The sequence below is a fragment of the Rhododendron vialii genome, chromosome 3a, assembly GCF_030253575.1.
Source record: "Rhododendron vialii isolate Sample 1 chromosome 3a, ASM3025357v1".
Classification (NCBI taxonomy): domain Eukaryota; kingdom Viridiplantae; phylum Streptophyta; class Magnoliopsida; order Ericales; family Ericaceae; genus Rhododendron; species Rhododendron vialii.
The window spans coordinates 4636407-4653418 of NC_080559.1; the positions used below are offsets into that span (position 1 = coordinate 4636407).

Here is a 17012-nt window from a genome sequence, read left to right on the forward strand (position 1 = left end):
TATTAATCCCTTAATTTTAACCTTATATTGTAGGCCTCTTTTTTTTGCTAAAAAATTTGTAAAAATAGTTGCTTCGGCAGAGAGTATTTTTTTCTTAGTTGAACTCGCATAAAAATTTAACTTCGGACTACTATGTCACACAAAAGATTAAGTATTTGGCTATGATTTCAATTGAAAATGAGTATACATAGATAAGTTAAAGCACGATAACTCAATTGAAGATTTTACTTCAAAAAATGCAAGGAAAAGTGGCTTTCTTTGAATTGAATTGTGGTAATCATATAGCAATATAACAGGAGTCACATTTTGATTTTAATTTTTTGATGTTTTCAAGCTAAAAACACAATGTGATGTTGAAATTTTTTTTTTTACTTGTATGTCATTTTATTTTTTATGACTTAATGGTATGTGGGCAACCAAGCTTGGAGTCGGATTTGGATAACCCAAACATCGGGACCGGCATTGATTGTAAACCATAATGATGGCAAAACAGGAGGTTCTGCCTGCCGGAGTCCGAGGTGCCTCAATCAAGTAAGCTATCCTCCATGTGAAAACTGAAGTATTGAAGTCGATGGTAGATGAGTAAGGCATGCACTAGGTCCGATTAAATATCACCACAAATGTATTCGTTCGATGTCAACATGAATTAGTTGATGGAGAAGAAGTCTGTGGAAAAGGCGTACTCATTGATCCCTCAAACGTAATATAAGCAGAAACCTTCTTGAGGGAGCTATTGAGATCAAGTAAATGAACAACATTTGAGAGATTGACGAGGTGAACTATTAAGAACCATCCGCATCAGGCAAAGGGTTGAGACTTGAGAGCAACAGACTCAGATGTAGATGACATGACAGCTAGATCCCTTTTACTATTTCATTTGGATTCTACGAGCTAGACAAGGAAATCTGTCCAAATTGATGTGGGTGGCAGCCGGCAGGAAATCTGTCATTTCGGAGCAGCGTTACCCTCTTAGTGAGAGTTGAACCCTTCAGGATCACCTTTTTTGTTCAATTTCTATAGCGAGTTATCTAAATCGCAGTTGCTATGTGAATTGTTCTTTGCATGGTTTAGTGTTTCGTAGAATAATCAATGTCTACCGTTTGAGTGATCGTTTGAGCGAGTTAGTGACCGGACTTGGAAAGCGTAACGTAAATTCATCCATATGTAATACAAACCAACTTAATAGGACATTCATCCATATTTGACCTGATGACATCAGTTAACCAACCCGACTCATTCGGGCACCAGACGGTAATCCATTACATTATTCAAAAAACTTGGACACGTACTCTACACAGGATATCGTTTTGCAAACAATGCAAAGGCCTTTTTGCAACTGTTTACCAAGAAAGATGTATCTCTACCAGTAGAGTGCTAAAATCATCTTACAAGGACGATACTAACGACAAGAAAAAAATGTTTTAAGATAACTAAGGAGCACCTTGAAATTGGGATAGAACCAAAACACTCTAGTTTCCCCATAACGGCGCCCAGAACATCTTCGCACTAACCCAGTGGTTGCACTCTTGTGACATGTACCAATACCAAATTACTGAGGGCAAACTCGAAAAACACAAGATCATCAACACACAGAAACCTATAAGAAAAGACCTATTTGAACTGCTTAGAAAGAAAAGGGATTTCCATATCATGTTGGCACAAATTAAATCAAAGCAAAAAAGGGGTTTCCATAAGACGTTCAGAAACATTCAATGCCGAACCCTACCAGAGAGGAGACCTTATATAGCAATCCTCAAAAACCAAAGTACCATCACGCAGGTTCACCTACTAACAAAACTAAGCAGAGACAGCAATACTTAGTTACAACGCGAAGAAACATGTTTCACCCACTTCTTAATAAGGAGGGTTGGCCGCCACTGCTGCTAACATTCTGCCCACCTCCAACGTACCAAGGTATACCTTTGCAGTCCTTTCCCATATGTCCAAATTCCCGACACTTGGAACAAGGTTGACCTTTGCAGTCCTTTTCCATATGTCCTGGAAGCCAGCACTTAAAGCACATCTTGAAGGGTGCAATACCTATAGCAATTCTGCCGCCGCCCGCATAACCGCAACGTTCCAAAGTCCTTCCACCATGGTCATGACAACCCAGTCCACTGCCCTTCTCTCCACCTTCATCCTCCTCTCCAAGACTACGATTAAAACAACACAAAGAAAAGGAATGATCTCGTGGTTTAACACACATTGAACAAATAAAACAGTCAACTATTTTCTCAAACCAGAAAAACGAATAAAACCAGAATTTAAAAGTGAAAGAGAGAAAGAAACAACAATTGGATGGTTTCAGTATTCTTTGACCAATCGAAAGGATTGCTCAAGTTCCTTGCCGTTTTTATAAACTAGACCAAACATAAATATGTAAAGCTTTTGTACACGACTACATGTATAAAATGATTGAGTTATGCAAGTCTGGAGAAAAAAGCCAGCCACCAATTGCGGAAGTTCTCAAAATTATGTCCTCCCCAGGACCAAAAATAAGAAAACGCTCCATCAGCGGAAAACTCTTTGCAGATGTTCTCCTGTCTAAAAGGATGAGAATTGGACAAGAATAAGGTAGCATACTAGCCTCTGTCTTAAATGAACAACCCTTGTGTTGTTTATGATGATAGTTTCTGTGTCATGTAGCCTTAGGGCAGTTTACCTTTACTTTGCAGTTGAGGTGAGATTGAATGATGACGATGGTTGAAGTACCCTGCTATGTAACTGATAACTTCAAAGTGACATAAGATACAATAACTTGTATCACGGTGGGCAATCAACAGGTTGGATATTGGCAGAAGTGTTCTAAAAGTCGGTACAGGTGGCAACCAGTAGGTTAGGTGCCTAGGCGCTAGTCGGGGCCGTGGGGGTCCAACACCTGGACTATAATCCGCCTAGTCGGTCAACTAGTTGGCTTTGAGGTGTTAGCCGCCCGACTAATCAGCCCCTAGGCACCCCTCCTCTGCCGGACCAACGCCTAGCGACTTTTAGAGCATTGATTGTCAAATAATCAACTACTAATAGTTGGCATCCACTAGTCTATCAGATGATAGCCCGCAGATTCTTAGCAGATAAGAAACTTAGATAAACTATTATGTGGGGATTAAGGCATACACACACAAGAATATAACAGCAGCGATTATCAATAAAAGGAAAAAAGAAGAAGTAAAGCTTATAAAGCACAAGAGCATAGGATAAATAGTACTCACAAAACATGGGCATCGAGGATAGTTTCATTTCGTTCATGCAGCACATAAGATTGGGAGGCGACAACAACAACATCAAGTCTGTATTCACCCCCAGCACCCTTGTAGAGTGAAACTTGAATTTTGGTACAGTGGACGAGAGGCAAAATAGTACCCTCGTAACCCATCTTCTCCCACAAGAAGCAGAGGTGGTTGTCATCAAGCGGGAACAGCGGGAGATAGATGCTCGGTTCATCTGGTCCTAGCCTGTCCAACCCATTTATAGGAGATTGAAACCACCTTCTGAGAACCAAATCATAGGCATGAACCTCCGCTCTGTCTTTAGTACACCAACACAAAAGGGTACTGTTTCGAACCACAGCTGCTTGACCTTGAACTTGTGCGTCGGAGAAGTCAATTACATGATCAAAATCTTCCCAAACATGATCCACGACGTTGTACACTAAGGCAAAATCCGATGACGCCACTAAAATCTTCTTGGAGGGCTGAAGGGCCGCAATTACCATGTGCCACCAACCATTGGTCAGCCAAACTGGGGGTGGAGGCAATGGCACAGAAGTGGACGATATCGAGCAAGGATCAAACATCTCAGCGAATGGAGCATAAGGACCACCAAAAAAGACATAAAGCTTCCCATCCATGACTACGGTTTGAGGAGATGTTCTGGGGGTAAGCATGCTTATAGCACGCCAGCCATCAGCAGGTGCTGTTGTATCGAACTGGTAAATCTTGAATGTTGTTAAGCTGGGGCGCATACATTCCTTACTATCTCCGACAACAAATAGAGAAGACCCAACGGAAGAAAGTGTGGAAGATATTGGGAAATCAGTGCCCTCGTAAAACGGCAAGAGACCTTCTACATCTGGATTTGAGGAGTTAACTACGTCGTCGTCGTCGTCTCCTCCATCACCAAAAAAATCAAATGGAATTGAGTAGAAACTGACAGTCCCATTTGCACCCGCCATCCCATATGCACCCGCCTTCCAATTAACAGTGCGAAAACAGATACATCGGCCCCGTTGTGGATTTGGAAAGAGGGTTTGGCGAAAAGTTATCGTGCTGTTGTTGTTCATCTTTTCTTTATCTTTTCTTTATATATAAAACCGAGGATGAATAAGCTAAACGATTGCGAAGAAGAAGATGATGATGATGATTACTGTTATTATCTCTCAGAAAATAAACAAGCAGCAAAATTCAAACCAACACAAGAACTCACTGCGAGGAAAAATTGAAAAAAGCTAAACGATTCCGATCTTTGTTTGAATTGTGTCTCTGGTTATATGTCGCCCTCTCCCGCACCCTCTTCCCTGCCTAGGGGTTTTTTTTACAGGCAAAAAATTTACTCCGTATTAATAAAACTTGAGAAAAGATCAATTGTGGGAAATCCAATCAAGGGGATTAGATTAAAAAAAAAACAGAACCCTAAAGGACCGAGACCCAAACACCTGTAGGCAAAGCCCGAAAACACTCTAAGGACCTCAACACGCCCAGATAAAATAAATTCAGCCCAAACCCATAAAAAGCGAGGGCCATAGAAAACATAGACCAAACCCAACCCTAGCCCAATTGCGCTTTTTATTTGGGTTTTTTTTTTTTTTTTTAATGTTTTTATGACTCAAACTATCACCATTTTTTACTACTTTGTTCTTAAACTACCAAACCACATATTTCTTTCTCCAACTATCTTAATCTCACCTATTAGTAAATCCAAAGAATGGGATTTGGACTCATTAAGAACTAATTTGATTCATTAAAGAGCTAATTAGTTCATTAAAGGACTAATTAGACTCAACATGTGAGGATAAAAAAAGGACTCAATGGTTGAGATTTGGATAATGTAAGGACGAAATGAGTTTTATATATAGACAAAAGGTGCGTTATTATCACTTTTATCCCCCCAAATATATCATTGTTTGTTACTATTTGGTAACCAAGCCAATATTCGGGTAAACATTTATTCATAAATAGATTTCCCATTTTTTTTTTATACCATTCGAAATATCTAAATTAGAACCTTTAGCTGTGTAAAAAAAAAAAATCAGCAAATTATGTTACGTGTATATCATTTGACAAAAAAACTATGAACGAGAATCTCTACTAAAGCCACCAAAATATTGAACATAGGGATTTACCCCCAAAAAAATCTTGAACATAGGGACTCGGACATTTATAATTTGTAGAAACGAAATTGAAGCTTGATGTCTATCAAGTTTTATCTAAGTGTGAGCACAATAACCCAAAAAAGGACCGACAATTAAGGACTACTTCCAATTCAAGACTCATAAGCACTTGTCGATAGCCTTGGTACGACCACTGCCGATAGCGGCAAGGCCTTTTGCAACACCAGGCCAAATGCCTCGCTCATGTCGAGCTCTACCCCGTCCGGAAGCCTCCAGTCAAAAGAGTGCACAAGGGTGCCCAAAATGTACTCAACAGCAGCAATTCCCATCCTTATTCCTGCACAAATTCTTCTCCCAGCGCCGAATGGGATGAGCTCAAAATCATTCCCCCATGGTTCAATCTTCCCATTTATATTTTCCTTCAAAAACCTATCTGGGTCAAACTCCATAGGGTCCTCCCACACCTCCGGGTCTCGCCCAATCGCCCATACGTTGACAAAAAGCCTTGTGTTTTTAGGAATGTAGTAACTGTTGACCTCGCATGGATCAACGGATACTCTAGGAATACTCAGGGGAACCGGTGGGTGCAACCTAAGTGTTTCCTTGCATATGGCTTGCAAATACGGAAGATTAGGCAAGTCGGACTCTTCCAGCCGGCGGTCTCTGCCGATTACTCGGTCCATTTCCTTTTGTGCGCGTTTAAGAATTCTAGGGTTCTTGATCATCTCTGCTAGCGCCCATTCGACCGTGCCAGCTGATGTATCGGTGCCGGCAATGTACCAGTTCTGGGCAAAGATGACAAAAGAATAGTGAGAAAAACTAAGAAATCTAACGGAGTCATAGGAAGGGAAACAATTTTTGTACTTCAAATCTTGAAAAATGCACTCTAAAAATCGTCCAAGGCCGAAAATAGGGAGTGCGAGTGAATAAAGAAGAGTGCAAAAATTATTATCCCTTTCTAATCATGCACTAAAGGTTGGACCATATGGTACCACTCCCCACTCATCACCACGGAGTTAAAGATGCATACCAAGAGAAGGGCTTTAATATTGGTCATTGTGAGCTCGGATCCGTCGGAAACCTCCCGGTTGGCCATAACAATATCAAGAAAGTCTGGATTTCCCTCGCGTTCATGGGCTGTTAACGAGTGTTCCTCGATCATTTTTGTTAATAGACCGTCGAATTGCTTGTGTAGGCGCTTCATTTTCCCCTCGATCCCTTGTAAGTCCATCCACGCGATTGATGGTATGAAATCACCAATGTTGAATAATCCAGCTAATCTCATGAGCTCCACAACCATGTACTTGAACTCGTTAGACTCTGAGCCCTGCGTAGCAAACACGCGGCGGCTTAGACTTTTTTGCCCTATTAGGTTAGCCATGGCACATAACAACATTTCGGGCACCACAACCAGTTGACCATTTCGGCTCAATCGAAACATATCCTGGATCACATGTCCAAGTTCTTTTTCTCTTATCAGAGCCCAATCTTTGTATGATTGGGCTCCGAGCATATGCAAATTACTCAACTTCCTGAACAAGTTCCAGCGCGGCCCAATATCCGCAAAAACAAAATCCTGTGCACCGTAGGCAATGTGGGTTGCACCGGCACCAGGAGGGCGGTTAGAGAAATTTTGGTCTAACGTCTTGAGAAATGCTCTAGCCGCCCCTGGGCTAGACGCAACCACCATGTCACAAGAGCCCATTTTCAAGTACATGACGGGCCCATATTTTTTGGCCAGTTGAGCTAGGGCGACATGCGGCATGGTCCCCAAGCGCGGCAGGCAACCTACCACCGGCCAGCCTCCAGGGCCGGGTGGCAACTTGGGACGAGGGAGGCTTGACAGAAAGTACTTTATGAAAAAATGAGTAATGAAAAAGAGGAAAATTGCAGAGAGGAGCTCAAGAGTTACACTCATGCTGAGTACCATGTCCTGGAATTGCAGTGTGTTAGACCTAGAATTGCTTGGGTAGTTGTATTAAGAAGTTTCGTGAATTGGGTCATCAAAACATGTGATCAGAGTTAGATAGAGTAGGTAGGTAGGGCTTTGTCACATGGGCCACCTAGTGTTAGTTCTCATCTACGGTTCTAACGGTCTAACCTATATTTATGTATGCACGTATAAATATAGAGAAAAAACTTTATTATGGTTGTTTCCGTGAATAGTGTTTACGGAGGAGGTGCATCGCGGCCGTCCGTTTCAGTTTGGACGGTTCGAATTTAAATGAATTTTTTCCGGAAAATAGTTTAACTCTTCTTCGAAAAAATTTCATTTAAATCCGGACCGTACAATGCCAAAATGGACGGCTGTGACCATTCAGCTCCGCAAATGGCTTATTCACGGCTCCTCCGTGGATAAGCCAATCTCATAAATATAATGCCATATATATTGTCTTCAAGAAGAATAGATTTGATTGAGCAGCTTCTCAGTCTCATCAACTTGATTTTGTTTTGCATGAATGATATATACATATAAAGCGTTACAAAACGAACGATTTGATTTGTCAATTGGTCCGATTATGGGAATAGGAATTGTCACACGAGGAATCATAGAGGCATCCCTATTTGAAACAATCGAAGCTTTTTTTTGAACCCCTGCTTTAAATCTTATATTGAAAGCCTCTATTTTCCGACGTGCTCCTTCCTAATGTCCCACATTTCTTTCTTTGAAAAACTAGATACAAATCCACCTTGTTTTCGGGATTGAAAAAAAATGAGAATTTCATTTTGATAAGTCGCTAAACTATTTTTATTCTTGATTAACCATAAAGCTGCTTTATTATTATTATTACTATAAGTGATTAAACCTAAAATATGTGTACTTCTTGTGGGTCATCTTTCATTCATTTGAAGTTTGAATGTGAAAAAATATTTATGTAATGCGATGTTCTAGACTTATCCATTTCGCTTTGAATATCTCCCTATTTTAATTGATCCACCTTTTTCGAATAAATATCGGTGTTTGTACTTGTGCCAATCGCTTTGATTTTCGAGTGGTCTATCATTTTCCAGAATTTTTGCTATATAAAAAGCGACCACACCCTATAGGACAAGTACCAACAACAAAATAACCCCACAAAAACAAGAAGTTAAATTTGAAAACAGATAGACCACTTAGAAAAATAAATATTCAAATCGACCCTTATTATACACTCCCACTCCCTCCTCCAACAAACAGGCCCTAAGAGTTGCGGATCAAAAATAAAAAACAGGCCCTAAGAGTTGGCCAAGAAGTACCCCCCAAATATACAAGATGATCAATTATCCCAAAGAACCAATAACCTTGGCTGAAGAATCTTAGCAAAAACTGGTGTTAAGAGAGAGGGGAGAAGACCAATAGCAACAAGAAAAACGACATTCGAAATTTAATTACCATAGCAATTAGCACATACAGGGCAAGCATCTAACACATTTGAGGAGCAAAACAATGAGGACAATATCCATGATCACAAAGCTGCCGGTTAATTAACTTTTCTTAGACCATCTAAAGATACTTACGTGGAAATAATTTTGTCACAAAATGAGGAAATGGATCTGGAGGTAGCACCACACACCGAAACAGTGCATAAACCAATCTTGAGGAACCCAAGGTACTTTGAAAAAAAAGGAAAATTTCCTAAACTGCAGAAAGAACAAACCTATTAATCTATTAAGAGCAAACAAAAAAATAACTATTTCATTTGGAGAAATCAATTAAGGCACAGATCGATCGGGAATGAGGTTTCTCCAAAAGGGCACTAATCTGGAATGAGCAAATTGAAGAAGGAGAACATACGTCAAAGACCGGCGTCGGATAAGCTAAAAAATGGCTACGAACTGCTATGGGGAAGAGGGAGAGATTTCAAACGTTTGAGAAACTAGGAGGTCGTTGATATGGAGATACATGGATTTGTTTATTTTTGTTGTATTCCCTGGGTTGGGAGTAGGGTTGACTTTAAAGCAGCTCGCGAGCTTGATTTGGTTCAACTCATTGTGGCTCAGCTTAGTTCGTTTAGTAAACGAGCGCAAGCTCAAGTTTTCAGCTCATTTGCTAAACGAGCTGAGAGTTCGACAAAAGCTTGACTCGTTAAGAAGGGTAGGCTCGATTAAAGAGATTCGTTTAGTAAATTACTAAGCTCGATTCGTTAAGGCTCGAGCTTGAATTTTTGGTTCGTTTAATAAACAAGCCGAGCTCGAGCTTGCCAAAGCTCGGCTCCGTTCATTTACAGCCTAGTTGGGAGGTTTTGTTCTATTTCGGGTCGGGTCGGGCTCTCCCCTTTGTTGCCCCCCAAATATTGGGCTTGAGTAAGCCCATCAAGTGGATCGCGATCTGAATAAGAAAAAACAAATGTGAAAACTGAAAATAATTCAGAAATCCAATTGAATTATGCTGGCAAAAAAAAATTATTTGAGTCCGATCAAACCTTACGAGCAAGGATTTCTGTCCACAAGAGAATCAAAGCATCCTCCCAAGTATTAGCATCAACGAAATCCTCTCTGGAACAAACCCCAAAGCTTTCAAATCTATACGAATCCAATGAATTCATTGAATTCGCAATGGGAATAATCAAATCAATAACTAAAATGCGCCACGTCAGTATTTAATTATCTATTTAGTTCATAATCAAACTTAACAACCTCTACCTCCACATTAGTTATTTTTGCATTCCTAACAAAAAAAACCCCCATAATACGCAATGCACCTATGTCCAATTGCAAACGAGTTTCAATCACGCATCCGACCACACCAAATTATTCGTCTCGATGAGACGATTTCAATGTGGGGTGTTTTTGAGTTTTTGAGTTTTAAATTTGGTTATTGGGTTTAGTTATTGAGTTTTGGTTATTGGTAAAAGTTGTTAAGTTTGATTATGGAATGTGTGGAATTTGGTTATTTGCTAAAAGACTTGTAACTTTGCTTATTACAATGTGAGGTATTTTTTGAGTATTGTTATTAAGTTTGCTTATCCACACTCATTTGCTTATTACAATGGGAATGCTCTAAGCCCACATCTACAAGAATTCAAAGAACTCGTTCGGATTCAAAAAAAATCTAAACATGCAGGGTGTGTGAGGGAGAGAAAGGGAGGGAGAGAGGGACCTAGGCCATAGAGGATCGTTTGATTAGTGAAATAATGGGAGCAAGAGAAAATATTTATACTTTTTTAGTATTCACTTAGCAAGAATATTGTCTCAGAAAATTGCTGATAAAAAAAAGAATGTCTTAGAAAATATTAGAAATCAAACTTTTTCGTACAATCTTCTAAAGTTAGAGAGCTTGCCTTGTTTTTTCTCACAAAAAGTACAGGGAGATTTTATTTTCTTTTGAGAATCAACAACAATTACTCTAATTTTCTTATTTTCTTTTACTTCACTTTCTATTATATTTTACTCACTAATACAAGGGAGCTTCTCGTGTACTTATATAATGTTTAGGTCTAACGTTATGTCAAAGGCCACCTCACCAAACCACAGCTTAAGGCCACCGCAAGCCATGTGGAGCCTATTTCAGGTCCCACAAAAATATTTTTAAATATTAAAGTATTTATTTATGGGTCCATGTATTAAAGTGGTGGTGTTGTATCTCACTACTACTGTATTAGAAATTTTAGTCCGAAATAATATAGCAGTATAATCTTAGGCTATCTCCAATGAAAGGGTAAAATTTGAATAATCCAAATTAAACTTGCAGCCATTTAAAAGATTGTTAATCTTAACAATGTGAAGTCCCACACAATGGTTTCATAATAAGAAATACATTTTTAGTAGAGAGATAGAGAGTGTTGGGAATAAATGTATGTATATAGATCCATTGATAGTAATGGGAGAAGAGAAAAAAAGAAAGAAAAGAAAGAGAGAATGTGTGTGACCTCCATTAAATTCGTTATTAAAAAATGCTGATTTTGGTTACTCAAAATCCAAAATTTGGTTATTGCTGAGGGGTTGCTACTTGCTAAGTTTGGATATGCCATTATGAGCTAAAATTTAGATCAACATTGCTAATTTTAGAATTCTTTTAATTTGGTTATACCATTGTGGACACCATGACTAAGTTAATTGATAGAATATTATTTTGCATGCTAAAATAGGAAATTTCAAGAATCACATAATTAAAGTGTATTTTTTCTCTACTGCATCAAAACGTGATTTCTTGTTGAAAACTTCCAAATGAGCACCATATTTCCATTTTTTTATTTTGTCACTTCTAAAAGAGAGTACTTGAAATTTCTCAAATATACTTTCTGGTCACATGAGATAAAAATAAGATATTTGCCTATTAAATACATTTTTATTTGCCTATTAAATTCCTCTGAATTCTGTCCTCGTATATCTCATAGTTCGGACTTGGAGGGATTGTGATATACTCCTGCAAATTCTAGTACATATCGATCGAGATATCACTTCTGAAACAAATTTTCCCGAATAACCGGTCATTGTTTTCATGTAATCATGTCTATTCAAGATTGGCTTAGTGACCGTACCTAGAAAGCGTAACGAGAATTTCTTTTTTGCCTATCTCTATCCTGATGAGCTGAATACAAAACTTTTATATTTGAGATGTTGAGGATTAGTTCCAGTAAGAGCCCATATATCGTGCTGCAACAATATTCTGTACGTGAGGGGTGAAACTTTGGCGCACATATCTATTTTCTTCACATGGAAATGGTGAGACTGAAATATCGTAAGCTCGTAGCACACCCTCTTTTGGCAGGAATAGCAACTCAAGGTATTGTGCGCAGATACTGGTACATTAAATTCTAAGAGAGCCGCTGGACCCGGACAAAAACACCGTTACAAAGCGCCATCAGCCCCGTTTCAGACGACCTGAAAGGACCAGACCTAAAAGCATAAAATTTTCATTTCCATGCAAAAGCATCTGTCAAAATTTCATAAAGAATATAAAAAGTTCCTATCTAAATGAGGTGTGTGCCACAAAACTTTGCTGAATAAAATTTTCCTTATCGATCTCCATTTTTCTCGCTTGCGCCCTTGGGAAAATGCACCACTAAAGTTCTCAGTTCGGAATTTCTGTCAGTATGGATATATACAACGTTGACATGTCCCTTTCGTGTTAAAGATCTTTCTGGTACCACATATTCAAAGGGCTGTCCCTGTTTCCAAACTAGAGAAGGCTTGGCTTTTCTCTTTCAAGGAAACCTGTAGTACGTGGTCCTGTTTTGTTTACACCCTGTGATCTTGTGGATCGGAGTTAGCTTTTCTCTTTCAAGAGAACTTGTAGTGGTCCTGTTTACACCCTGTGATCTTGTGGATTTTGGTTGGCTTTGGCAGTGCTGAGGCTGCTGCTGCTTGTGATTTCACTTCTGTGTTTTATTTTTCTCTGTTGCTTGCTTTATCCTTTTTCTTTTTCGTTCTTGGGTGATGAGGAAATCTTGCAAGCAGGGTTCAGGATTCGACCTTGGGGAACCCTTGTAATCAGTGGCGGATTTAGTAATTTCATACAGATGAGTCACTTTTCGAGTACAAATCCAGCCCTGAGATTTCAGGGCGGCAAAACCTTAAATCTGGGCTCTCGACAATAATTGAAAACTATAAAATCACTCAAAATAATAACGATATTTTTGAATTAAGATCATGTAACGGAGCTTATAAAAAAAAGACAAGAAATATAAACTTGATAAGAGTACAAAATAAATAAATAAATATGACATGCTTTGATTACACTAATAACAAATTTTCAAAAATCCATGCTAGTCCTTTTAGAATTGAATTACTCCTATAATCTTTTTAATGATGTTTAATATTTATATGTAGGAAGAGAGAAAAATTGAAGCAATGTCATTAAAACATATTAATATATTATGGAGACTTGGGAGCATTAAACAAAACAAAGAAACATGCTGTTTCCAGGTGAAGCAGGTTTCAAACCTGCTACCACTGCTTCCTAGCTTGCCCTGGGTGCCAAACTACTAAACGTACCATACATCAATATGTCGACATATCTATTGATTACTTTTCCAGTCCTACATTGGATCCGCCCCTACTTGTAATTAAATCTAGATTTTTCGTAATCCGGTTTTGGCTTGCAGAGGGAAGCATGCGCATTCGCAACCAGCCAAAAGTGTATTGATGATCTAAATTTTCTGACAGATTCTAACCGATTAGAAAATTATCAATTTACCAATAAGATGCTTTTCACAAACTTGGACTAGTTATTGTCGAGATGCCACTACTTCTAGCATTTCAAATCTAGACTGCAGAGAAGCCGGGTCCCTTATTATTTCGGATTCATTGTAAAAATACTAATACAATAATAAACTTCTTTAGAAAAAAAATGGAGTAGTTGAAAACTTGGACTGTTAGACAAGACCCAACTTTAAGTTCTCATAGCTCTTTATCGGGGCTAAACATACTAGTAACACCACCATGTTTAGCTTCGGACTTAGTTGGACAAGACTCAGCTTCAAGTTCTCCACTGTGTTTAGCTTCGGTCACGACATAGGTATCATGAGAGATTCTCTATATAGAGAGCGGTGTAGTATGACCGACCAATACTTCATGGCAGACGTGACGGATACTACACTTCCATTTCTGTAACAAAAAACCAACCATACATGACACAACCCAACTGAGACCGGTTCTATCCGGACCCATCTCTTGGCAAAATATCAAAATAAAAAGGAGGCGGATTCTCTGCATTCAATCTTAGCCGTTCATCTTTATATCCAACGGTCCAAACTTTATAAAACTTTTCCAGAAGAAAATTTAACTTTTCAATCTCGACCGTCAAAAATACCATCCGATAGTTCACAACCTTCTAACCGCATCTTTGCAGTCCATATGTAAATTGCAGACAAGCCTAATTCAACCAAAAAATTAGGGGAAACGTACGTTCCAAGTCCTTCACCGTACACTTGCCATGTGGAGAGAGTTCAAATAATAAGTATGTACTAGTTTGTAAGCAAAGACAAACGCATATGATTATCAAGATATGATTCCAAAAACATACATAGCTACTCTATTTGTAACAACTAGCACTCAAACCCAAAGCGTGAGTTTGAGACTTGTGAGTTTGCTCTTCCTGAAATTTCAATTTCGAAATCTCTCATATTCTATCAACTTTTTTAATAAGTTCATATTAGGATTCCTCGCAAGTGAGCGACTGAGTGGTGGGATTGATCTCTTAGAACTAATCGAAATGTGCGTAAGATATTTTGAACACTTGAATTATAGATGGAAAAAACAACTGTAAACACCGCGTGGAGAGAGAGAGAGAGAGAGAGAGAGAGAGAGAGAGAGAGAGAGAGAGAGAGAGAGTGAGTGGAGTGGAGTGGATGTGCATATGGGTTACAGTCTTACAGAATCAAAACATAGGACCCAGTGGGAGTGGGTGATACACGCTTTGCATCGCAAGGCATCGCATGTGCTCTCTCTTTCGCTTTAAGGCTTATAAGCCCACTCGCATGTGCTCTTGTCCCTCTCTCTCTGACTCTCTCTATCTTTGCTTTCTCTCTCCGCATATTGTCTTGCATTGTTCTTAAACTTGTTGGCAAAACTAAAAACATTAAACTCAACCAAGTCATCTCCATCGAATTCGGGTCGCAATTGTATAATCAGCAGTGGCGGCTGCATAAATTTTGCGCGGTAGAATCATTTATTTTTACCGATCGAAGTCTGAAGGTAAACAAAGTCAAACAAGCTTCTATTAGAAGTATTAGTTGATCCGACAATTGTGTATATTTAGGTGCACTAAGATTGTTGGTTCAACTTGTCCGAGGTTTTTTCATTCCAAGAGAAACATCACTCTAGTAATAGCCTTTCCTAACTTTCAACCTCAATCCGACAAACCATCGAAAAGTCTAGGCTTGATTCAGTTAATCAAAAACTTGACAATAATGCTTATCTTTTAAGCTTTTTTTTGGGTTTGGTGGATGCACCACTATGGAAGTGGATGTGTATCACCAATGAGGGGTTAGTTTGGTGGTTGGAAAGGTGCACTTGGTTGGACAAAGCATAGGTGCAAATTCTTATAATTCCTCATTAGCGCTAAACATACTTTTGATACCTTCCCCGCGTAATGGGACCTTGGCTTAGCTCCTGATATAGATGCGGTCAGTGGCAAAGGTACGTACCCTGGGGCCAAGGCCACCCCATTTCTTCAGAGAAATTTGCAGGTGGGTCGGACCCTAACCTCATCCCGGTCGCCATAAAAAAGTCTCTGTACTTGAAAATTTTCGACAATGAAGATTATCAAAACAAGCATTCGGAACAAAATGAAAGATGATTTTCTCTCGGACTCTTCGTTTATGTACATTAATTGAAAGAGAAATTGTGATGACATTTAGTTCCGAGCCAATGTTAGATGATTTTAAGATTTGAAAGAACATCAGGTACCGCTTTGATAGATTGTGAAACTCTATTTTTTCTATTTTCATGGATGATCAATCAAGAAAAATATGTTTTTGCTTTCTCTTTGACTTATGTAATGCAAGATTATCAGTAGTTGTTATTTTACTTATCTGTTGGGTAAGCAATTGATGAAAAGATGTATGACGGTTGAAATTTTTTTTCATTTTAACTCGGCCCCCAAATTTCTTAATCTTAGTTTCGCCATTGAATGTAGTGTTGTGTGTCGCGACAATACTTCGTAGTAAAAGTGACAAGGCACCGTGCATGCACTTCCCCCATTTTTGTAACCAAAAGAAGAAGAGGAGTTAAAGTGGATGTGAATCAAACAATACAACGGTTAAGTTTCCAAGCTGTGGATCCCACCACCGTTACAACCGTTACAACTAAAGCCAAAAATCAAATCTAGCCGTTGGATGAGTTTAAAGTTAGAGAACTCTAAAGAGGTCCCACAGGACATGCTAGAACTGTAGATGGACCCACCCAAAATCTGATTGAAGATCAAAGCATTTGCTTCGAATATGGACATGTGGAAGAAGTGAGATGTTAAAAAAAAGTTTTCCCATCAATTTATTCAGCATGGCTTGATAAAATCAAAACTAGCAAAAGGATTAAATTAAAAATACAATGGCTTTGTTCGGTTAACTTTTTAGTTTTAGGCTCCGTTCCGAAAATCTTCTTAAAAAATAAGTACTTATTTTGTTACTTCTTTTTAAAAAATAAGAAGGGTCATTCCACAAAATCCAAATAAAAAGTTCTTTTCACATTTTCAAACTTAAAAATAATATAAATGAAAAAAAAATTCAATTTTTTTTGCACTGTATTAAAGATCTCAATGAGATCTATCAAACAAGATCCATAGTGATAGGAAAATTATTTGCGTAAACACATGATTTTTGAGCTTGAAGTTGCCTTATACAAAAAATAAGACTGTTGCTATGATAATGGGCGCCGGGGGAGGGAAATCGTACCGGCGGCCATGCCGGGCCGTCTCGAGCCACCGGACGGCCGATCCGAGCCGTCCAAAAATTCTAAAAAAAAAAAACCGAGTTCATATATACACGGAAAATGGTGCTCGGATCAAGCACTCTACACACCTCAGATGTCGTTGATTCCCGCGTTGGTCCCCTTGGTTTTTTTTTTTTAGAATTTTTGGACGGCTCGGATCGGTTGTCCGATGGCCGGAGACGGCCCGACACGGCCGCCGGTACGATTTTCCTCCCGGCACCCATTATTACCTATATAAATTTTTCCAAAATAATTACCACCCTTCTTATTTTTTGGAACAACCCTTCTTATTCAACAAAAAATAAGTTCTTAACTTGTTTCTGGAACACAACCT

At 38.9% G+C, this 17012-nt stretch overlaps 2 protein-coding genes and 1 long non-coding RNA gene across 4 annotated transcripts; 1 reads left to right on the forward strand and 2 right to left on the reverse strand.

Annotated features, from left to right (window-relative positions):
* Positions 1-1663: 1663 nt before the first annotated feature.
* On the reverse strand, positions 1664-4579 carry LOC131319440 (uncharacterized). Of its 2 annotated transcripts, XM_058349676.1 has the most exons (3): positions 3210-4531; positions 1975-2153; positions 1664-1920 (listed from the first exon to the last, which is right to left on the reverse strand). In XM_058349676.1, the coding sequence occupies exons 1-3, from the start codon at positions 4277-4279 to the stop codon at positions 1844-1846; spliced, it is 1326 nt and encodes a 441-aa protein (XP_058205659.1). In that variant the 5' UTR covers positions 4280-4531; the 3' UTR covers positions 1664-1843. The 2 variants fall into 2 exon arrangements, with proteins under 2 accessions (XP_058205659.1, XP_058205660.1); XM_058349677.1 differs by having other exon boundaries at positions 1664-2153; positions 3210-4579.
* On the forward strand, positions 2160-3054 carry LOC131319444 (uncharacterized). The gene is made up of 2 exons (XR_009197968.1): positions 2160-2783; positions 2841-3054. It is a non-coding gene; the product is annotated as an uncharacterized LOC131319444 (long non-coding RNA).
* A 706-nt stretch (positions 4580-5285) lies between the features above and the next one.
* Positions 5286-7295, reverse strand: LOC131319439 (flavonoid 3',5'-hydroxylase 2-like). Its single transcript, XM_058349675.1, has 2 exons — positions 6357-7295; positions 5286-6111 (listed from the first exon to the last, which is right to left on the reverse strand). Exons 1-2 carry the CDS (start codon positions 7254-7256, stop codon positions 5479-5481), a joined length of 1533 nt encoding a protein of 510 aa, XP_058205658.1. The 5' UTR covers positions 7257-7295; the 3' UTR covers positions 5286-5478.
* Between the last annotated feature and the right edge of the window lie 9717 nt (positions 7296-17012).

Excerpts from the sequence above, each read along its gene's own strand:
- LOC131319440 (XM_058349677.1), bottom strand. The coding sequence starts at position 4,279 with ATGAACAACAACAGCACGATAACTTTTCGCCAAACCCTCTTTCCAAAT. Across the intron at positions 2,154-3,209 it reads ATCCTCGATGCCCATGTTTT|TCTTGGAGAGGAGGATGAAG; the intron begins GTGAGTACTATT and ends TTTTAATCGTAG.
- LOC131319439 (XM_058349675.1), bottom strand. The coding sequence starts at position 7,256 with ATGGTACTCAGCATGAGTGTAACTCTTGAGCTCCTCTCTGCAATTTTC. Across the intron at positions 6,112-6,356 it reads ATATTAAAGCCCTTCTCTTG|AACTGGTACATTGCCGGCAC; the intron begins GTATGCATCTTT and ends ATCTTTGCCCAG.